Genomic DNA, 9,060 nt, shown 5'->3' with positions numbered 1-9,060 from the left:
CCAAATCAAATTCAGTCACAAAGTTTGTATTTGCATTTCTGTGTTTAGTTGTTGGAAAATTGAATATGATAAAGCAAATCTTTTGATATTTCATTTTCATTGTCTTAATGGTTTGACTCTGCCATGTTAAAAACAAAATAACTATAGCTCATTTGTAACTGGATTTCATCATGTTTGCACTCCAGCTCTGCCAAAATGAAAATGAATCTGCAATCCTAGTTGCAATTACATTTTCTCCATCAATGAGGCAGCAGCTCATTAACGCTCCCTGACTTTTTGTAATGGGTGTGTCAAAGCAAAGAAAGCCCAAAATGTAAAGGCAGAAATGCAAATACAAATGCAATTTTTTTTAACTGAATTTGAATTATGTCTTAAATGATGCTCACTGACATGGGAAATGCAAAAGTAAATAAACAATTTAATTAGCATTTTCAAATTTGCATTTAAATTTGAAAAAGTTCATAATATGCTACTATATAAATGGTTAAAATTATATATATCACAAAAATGAATTTACGATCTTTGAACAGAGAGACCAAAAGCTGCAGTGAAAGTCCAGCCAGCTGATCATGTGTTCATCAGAGAGAGAGTCACTCTGACATGTGAAATAGAAAGTGGAGATGACTGGAATTATGAATGGTATAAGAATAATAATCTCCTCAGAGATGCTAAAAGGAAGGAATATGAAATCTCTAATGTTGATCAGTCTCATGCAGGTGTTTATACCTGTAAGGGAACACAGTCAACAGGCCGAATATACACACACACCAGTGAAGCTGTTACACTGACTGTATCAGGTGAGTGTGGCGTCTTTCTCGCTTTATTCCTATCATTTGGAATTTAAGGCGCATTACTACCATCAAAGACATCATCCTCTACTAAACATATGAGCAAATTTTCTCTTTAAAATACTCAGTTTCTCTAAAGCTTCAGTGATTTCATGTACAGTACTGTGCAAAAGTCAGAGACCACCCTTCATTATTTCATTTCCCCAGTCAAAACAGCCATAAAGTACAACTACAAGTTAGTCATTTGTCTGCAATGGGAAAAAAAGTAGAAAACATATAGAAAAGTACACTAAAGCCTCAACAAGTAAAGATGATCTGAAAATGTTTATTTTTATTTAGTGCTCATGAACTCTTTGCCTTTATCACAGCTTCCATTCTTTTCAAGAGTTCTCTAAAGTTCAGTTTTAGGCCTCGTCCACACGTATCAGGATATTTTTAAATGTTATTTCTTTTGAATTCCGAAATAATCCTCGTCCACACCAACAGCGTTTTAAACATTTTTCAGTCCACACGAGAATAAAAAATGACTCAAAAACACTCCAATGATCATGCCAGTAATGGCTGTGTTACAAACACAGCAGACACATCAGATCTCTAATTTTAAATTACATAAAAAAAAACAAATCCTGACACTTGTTTTTTCATGGTTTGTTTATACTGCCATGATTATGCTACTGTCTCTGAAATGTCCACACATTCCTGAGTTTTCTAGCTTTTCACTTGACACTAATTAACCAATTGCAAACGTCTCATCTCTCTTTATTATCGTTTCTACATCTTTCAAACTTTTATATAGTCTATTATATTCTCCATGTTCTCTCTGTCAGATGTAGCTCAGGCAGTATTGAGTGTGTCTCCACAGAGCTGGCTGACTGAAGGAGACTCAGTGACTCTAAGCTGTGAGGTTACAGGCTCCTCTACAGGCTGGACATTCAGCTGGTACAGAGCTGTTCTCTACAGACAAGGCTTACAACAAATAAGAGACGTTCATGGCAATGTTCTGTATCATGTAGAGCTCCTGTCAGACAGCAGAAGAGAAGCTGGAGGCTCCTACACTCTCAGTCCTGCTGCTCTAAATCACACAGGAGTTTATGTGTGCAGAGCAGAGAGAGGAGAACCAGCCTATCAGACACAGTACAGCACTGCACAGACACTATGGATCACTGGTGAGGAAATAGAGAAATTAACTAGTATTATACATGTTTTTTCCAATCACATTCTTTTAGTGAACAGTATGTTTGTTTAGCATTAGTATTGATCAACATGCTACATGTGTATCTTGTGTGCATGTTCAGGTTCATCTCCTCCAGCCTCTCTGATCATCAGTCCCAGCAGAACTCAACACTTTAGTGCTGGCTCTCTCTCACTGAGCTGTGAGGGACAGAGTGACTCTACTGGATGGAGAGTGAGGCGATACACACACAGTGGGGAGGTGTCAGATTGTTCATCAGTTACAGGATCTACATGCAACATCAGCTCCCTCTACACATCCCTCACTGGAGTTTACTGGTGTCAGTCTGAATCTGGAGGAGGAAGTGATCCTCTCAACATCACAGTGCACAGTGAGTCTCTGTTATTCTTAACAATAATAGAGGTCCATTATAGAGGACTACAGAATTATTTTGACAGCTAATTAATCAATTAATTAATGAATTTATTAATTACAAAAAAATCGAATATGTTAGATAACACTTCAGTATAGGATGACAGTCTAATGCCCCTATAATTCCTTTATGATGTCTTAATAAGCCAGTAGCTGGTTGTTAATAGGCTGCTTATGACTACTTTATTAAGCAATAACTAAAATGAATAAAGAGCATTTTTATTTGTTAATACATTGTTCTGTGTCACTGCTCCCAAACTGCAGAATGCATTTTCGCAGATTTCCTTAGTTTAACTTTCCAGCTTTCCTTTACTGAAGAGTGTTATACTTATATAACAAGTTGATGAAACTATAATTTTACTCTTAGGATTTTTTTAAGTGTGTAACGTGACAGAACCACTCAGATGCTCGCGAATAAAAAAGGCAAATAAGGCTTTACTGTTGAATCATCAACCAAAATCGTTGTCAGGAAACAGGCACAGGTCAAATCCAGAAAGGGCAGCAAGTAAAGACACACAAACATAACAACAGGAAAAAACAATCCAAAAGGGAAAAGTCAAAATACAGAAGATCAGTCAAAACCAGAAAACACAACACAGGAAATAAACACTCAGTAGCTCGAGAAAGAAGCGATACCTCACTCTGAGCTAATCTAAACGCCCAGGCTTTATACTAAAGCTAATGAGAGGTCAACAGGTGTAACAGATCAGTATTCAGGTGAGAGAGATCTGTGATTGGAGCATGCTGGAGGGTCAGGAGCCATGTGATCTCCTGGAGGATTCTGGGAGTTGGAGTCCATGGAAACCTCTGAGCCATTTAATTTCATTAAATGTCTTACTTTTCTGTGTCTATAATATATTTACCTATTTTCTTCTACCTTTTTATAGCAGTTTCAGTCTAAGAAAGGCACAAAACAATTTAAATATCTATGAATAATCTTGTGCATAATCATTATCTGAGTAATGGGTCTGTATGAAGCACACTAATTAATTAATTCTGTGATTATTGTAAGATTGCATCCCATCAGAGGTGTTAAATTTTTATTGTTTCATTTTAAAGCTCTAGTTTAGTTTTTTTCTTAGTAAATTACCAACCTCTAAATAAAAATTACCCCATACTCTAAAGTGCAACTTTAGATTTCTAGTAAAAATGTAAATCTAGAAGTTGTTACTTCACTCTAGTTCACTTACTGTTTCCTACAGATGGTGATGTGATTCTGGACAGTCCTGTCCATCCTGCGACTGAGGGAGATTCTCTGACTCTCCGCTGTTTATGTCGCTCCACAAAGCCCTCAAACCTCACAGCTGATTTCTATAAAGATGGATCACTGCTCCAGACCCAGACTACAGGAGAGATGATCATCCGTACTGTCTCAAAGTCAGATGAAGGTCTCTACCACTGTAAACACCCAGAGAAAGGAGAGTCACCAAAGAGCTGGATCTCAGTCAGAGGTGAGAACGGTTTCATGTTATTTTATTCTTTCTGTTTTTCTACAGTTCACACATTTTAAATACAAATTCCTGTCTTTTTTTGTGTCTTCAGGTTCTGGAACTACTGGCATAGCAGTGGGAGTGGCAGTAGGAGTGTCAGTGGGACTGAGTTTAACCTTGTTCCTCATTATCATACTGGGCCTGATTTGCTGTTACAAGAAGAACAAAGGTTTGAAAACACACTTTGTCTGTCCTGTATCAGTTTATGCAGCTGAGTAAAGACAGATTTCTGTGAGCTGTGCTGTTTGTACTGGTGCTGACATCAAAGTATAGAGCATTTCTTAATTAAATCTGGATTCTTGTTTTAACAATGCATGTAAGTGGAAAAGCATGTAAAATATGTTTTCATCTCACTGTGGAGGTGCAGGGTCTCTGTCTTTGTTTTGATGATGTGAGAACACAGTGCCATTTCTGACTTCTTCTGTTCCAGATGATTCTGCAGCTCAGCCCAGTGATGTAACTTACGCTCAGATTGCGACTACTGAAAATAATCTTGAAAGCAATGGTAATATTCTCATCTCTGCAATAACATAGATAATAATCTTTAATTAATAATAATTTTTCTTTACTCTTTTGTTTTTGGTATATTTTGAAGTAATCTAAATTATTTCTGTATCAGATGAAGCAGTGACAAGACCAAATGATGTGACATATTCCCAAATCAAGTTGAAAAACCTGAAACACCATGGAAAAGGTAAACTTTACCTACTATACAGTTAAAAAAAACACATAAACTGACTGTGGTTACACAAAGCATTGGATGTTGCTCTGCCATGCAATGCCATCAAAAACAAAATTACTGAACAAATGGGTTATCTACTATCATTTTTTTATTCATTTTTCAAATAATCATACTGTGTTGGGGGTGTGCACTTAATTCACATGACAATACAAAAAATATGAACACTAAAGGCAAAGGTAAAAAAAAGATTTAAAAGAAAGAAAAGTATTATAGTAAAATATTTAATGATAACTATTTACAGTAGTTGTAAACATATATACACAGATTTATTCATATCATTTTAAATGTTGTAACATTAATATCACAGACATTAAGTGGATGCCAGAGGCCCCCACAGTTCATGTACAGTTGCATGCAAAAGTTTGGGCAACCTCGGATACATATTTTGTTGATTTTTTTTTTTTTAATAAAAACATGTTACCTTTAATACATGCAATAATTATAGTAACAGCAATAATACCCAATGTATAATAATAATAATAATAATAATAATAATAATAATAATAATAAATTATTAATACAAATAGGCAATAAAACTTAGCAGTAATAGAAGAAAAAAAGTTGAGTTAAGCGATTACAGGCCCTAAGTCCATTTAGAGGTGTAAAATCTTCAGGACTTCTCTCCTCAGAAAATCTCTCCTAAAAAATACAGTGCAGTTCTGCAGTGATGTGAGCTCTCGTTTTTGTTTCTGTTAGGATTCATGCGACTTTGTCTTTTATGAGTTGGACGTTTTGTTTTCTTTGAATGCCTATTAAAAAAAAACATTACAGTAATCAACTCTGCTTGTAACAAATACATTAACATGTTTCCCTGCATCACTCTGAGATAGACAAGTCCAAATTACTGCAATATTTCTCAAATGATAAAAAGCTACTTTACTGACTGGCATTTACATGTGGGATAAAACAGAGCGCAGAATCATATATTACACCCAGGTTTCAGCACATAAAGGCTTCATTAAACTTCCGGCTAGGCATGTGAAGTAAAATAGTCTAATGAACCAGCTGTGTCTTAATTGACTCATTTGGACTGTTTAATCAGGTTAAAAATTGGCAGTTGATGACAATGCCAAAGTGTAATAATTTCTCTCAATCTACAAATTTTGTGCTAACATGTCACAACCAAAGCTGCTACAACAGGACCATTATTCAAAACCTCAAAATCCACCAGGCACTACTTCAACAAAAGCTGAAGTGTTTGGAATGGCACTCACAGCCCCCATAGTCTTCAGCATTATTGAAAACATGTGAGTAGAACATTAAACAGGCTGTGTATGCAAGACGGCCCAATAATAGCACAGAACTAGCACTGTCCTGAGTGGGTGAAAATTCCTAAAACAAAAATATGAAGACTCCAAGCTCGCCACAAAAAAGATGTGCAAGCTATGATATCCGCCAAAGGGGGTATTACTAGGTACTGACTTTGTAGCATGTTTTGCACATGGCATATGCTATACTATACTATGGTGCAGCCAATGAGGAGCCTCAGCACTCCATGTTAAAAAGATCAGATGGTTCTGATTATTGTTGTGGGTGGTTTAGTTTGAAGTTAATAAACTGAGGAGACTGAGGAGGGTAACTGAGGAAGCTTATTGCAGCAGCTAGTTGCAGAGCCGAGGCAGAAAGTCAGGGCTCCTTGGCAGTGTGGTCTTCGTTCACCATGGGAGAAGTTGCCAGCTCTGGAAGAGCTGAACACACAGCATCAGAACCGGTTTTGGGATCTCCGGGGGTGGGCCGCGTTGTCAGGTCAAAGGTGCCGCCAATGCTGGAGGAGCTGGACAAGCAGGGTTATGAAGGCTAGAAGGCAACTATGTATGTTATTAATTATTATTATTAAATTAAATTATATATTAATTGTATTAAAACAGATATTTGGTGGAATTAATCAATTCACACGAATGTGATCAATTTGTAGGTAAAGAGATTGAATCTGAGCAAACAACGTCTTATGCAACTTTCATTATTATTTTTTAGATAGATAGATAGATAGATAGATAGATGTGTTTGAGCAACTACATACTTGTAAAATCCTCTTTAATGTCCACATATGCCCTCGGTCGAAGTGCCATTAGAGCTTACCAACAGCTTACCAAAGCTTTGAGTGACAGCAACCAGTCACGGCTGTGATTGGATAAATCAAACTCGCTCTCTGATTGGACCAGTTCAAGCTTTCCTATTGGTCCATCAATTTGTCTCAAAACAGGGTAAAAAATCTGCACTTGCAAAAAGAAGTTCACACAGAAAGGGTGTGTTCACAGATTTGTACCACCACACTGAAAAACACCCACTGTCACACTTGGAACTTCAACATTTTCATGTGATTTTATGGTCTGGCACAATGTCAATCATTTGAGTAGTACGCATTCACAACATTTCATCTACAAATGCTAATCTTTTTTATACATTCAAAAATTCTTTCTATATATTAAAAGTATTTTATGCGTTTGTGAATTTGATTTATTTATTTATTTATTTATGTATTTATTTATTTGTTTATTTATTTATTTGTTTCATATTTGCAGATTCCAAATCATTTGTGAATCTGGGTTTTACATGTGTGTAGTTGCTTAAACACAACTGCAAATTTCAGTACATTTGTGAATATCGTTTTACAAGCTCAAAATCTTTTTGACCCTTTTTTGACTCCATAGAAAAAACATCCTTTACTTTCAGTGTAAGTCAGTGCAACCAGACAACAGTATTGGCAATCAGTAAGAGAAGGTGGAAGGTGAACATGTTTAAAATAGAAGTGATGTTTTTTCTTTCAAAACATTCCTGCAGATTTGTCATGAGGGGGATTTAACTGCCCTCTTTATTCACTGATGATGTGCAGAAACATTCAGATAAATGGTTAGACTGAAAAGATACATCATGGAACTTCAATGGGATTTTATACACATGAGGTTTATCTGCACTGATGCCTCATTTTACAGATACATCGACTGTAATATACACAAATACTTAAGTCATAAAGTGCTTTTCTCTTGTAGGTCTATGAAGAAAACTGTTGCTGTTTCAGTACAGAAAAGTAACCATTTACAGAAACTCCTGGTTGGGGTTTTAAGGAGTGCAGACAGAAGAGGATCTGAACACAGTTAGACTGTCAGAATTATCTTTAATACAGCATTTGAACAACGTTTACTCTACCAGTGTTTTATACTGATTAAGTGAAAAGAGTCTCGCGTTTTCTTATTCATTGATTATTAAGCTGAGTACTAAATCATTTAATAAGTGAACTCTGCTTGGAGTATTTTATGACAATATTTAGCAAGTAAAGGTTAAGGGAAAAAGTTTGTGCGTCGACATTCAAAACTGTACATTTGCTATGCCCCTCAGTCTCTTTCAGTAGCCTTTCATTTGCTGTCTAGTTGCATCTTATCACTTTTTTGTATTGTTTATAGCACAATTGTACTGTTTCATATGATCATTATTTTGCAGGACATGCTACACTGTAATATTTTGTTGTGAAGTTACGTTTGTATACATGCAAACCAAGAAGATGAAATCAAATATTGATCTGATGATTGTATTAAACCTGTAAATATGTGTATATTTACACCCCTCCTAAAATTTAGAAAGAAATTTAAAAAGGTCTTAATCATAAACAACATTATTATAAAAAGACTCATTAGACTCATCTCATCTCTCTTTTCCTCTGAGTTTAGTGAGTTAAATAGTTTAACACTCTCTGTTATGAGTAATAATAAACTGTACATCAGTACACAGAGAGCATTTGTCATGCTAAATGCACTGAAAGCAAGATTTCCTTACAATGTTACATTTAAAATACATTAGCATAAAGCAGTGACAGTCACACAGTATCATCATAAACATACTATGTGGTAGATTTGAACATTGACAATTGTTTTTTTGTTTTTGTATGATTATATATTTTCTGTAGTCATGAGTTTTGATTGTTGTTATTTGTATCTCTTTAGTTCTATATTTTTATTATAGTTATATATTTTTATTGTTTATCCTTTATCAATCCTTATTTTTAACAAAACCAAAAAAAATCATAAACTAATAGTGATTGACAAAATGATATGTGGTCATATGTTTAGATAGTCTAATTCTTGAAGTATTGCAAACTATTTCTTTATCTTTATAAAGCAGTTGAAGTTGCAGTTATTATGTTATGATTTCATGAAATAAAACATTACTTTGTTTATTTTAACCAGCTTAACAGGTCAATGTAATAAAAGCTATATTTTATCAATTTTTTTTACTGAATTCTGAAATTAACACAAATAAATATATATTTTAACCAGCCATTTTAATGCCTCTATTGTTCTATTCTTTTGTCAGAGACAGGAATTAGAAATTTAATCAAATGCTAATTTACCCATGGGGAAACTTCAGAGTCCTCTAGGCCTTCAGAGGAAGTCTAATGATTTTTGGGAACTGACAAATGCATGTCTGTAATTTGAATTCCCT

General features: G+C 35.0%; 1 protein-coding gene and 1 long non-coding RNA gene across 2 annotated transcripts in view; both read left to right on the top strand.

Annotated features, from left to right (window-relative positions):
• Positions 1 to 281: 281 nt before the first annotated feature.
• Positions 282 to 9,060, top strand: part of LOC118814056 (sialoadhesin-like) — a 96,044-nt gene continuing 87,265 nt past the window's right edge. Inside the window, exons 1-2 of the mRNA XM_036579723.1 lie at positions 282 to 285; positions 558 to 797. Coding sequence (XP_036435616.1) covers positions 282 to 285; positions 558 to 797 — 244 coding nt within the window. The remainder of the gene's footprint in view (positions 286 to 557; positions 798 to 9,060) is intronic.
• On the top strand, positions 3,970 to 7,912 carry LOC118813400. The gene is made up of 4 exons (XR_005007637.1): positions 3,970 to 4,050; positions 4,312 to 4,386; positions 4,501 to 4,575; positions 7,614 to 7,912. It is a non-coding gene; the product is annotated as an uncharacterized LOC118813400 (long non-coding RNA).

Source organism: Colossoma macropomum, unplaced genomic scaffold, assembly GCF_904425465.1.
Source record: "Colossoma macropomum unplaced genomic scaffold, Colossoma_macropomum, whole genome shotgun sequence".
In the NCBI taxonomy this organism is placed as follows: Eukaryota; Metazoa; Chordata; class Actinopteri; order Characiformes; family Serrasalmidae; genus Colossoma; species Colossoma macropomum.
Note: the sequence above shows the minus strand (reverse complement) of the source record. Positions and strands in the feature narration are given on the sequence as shown.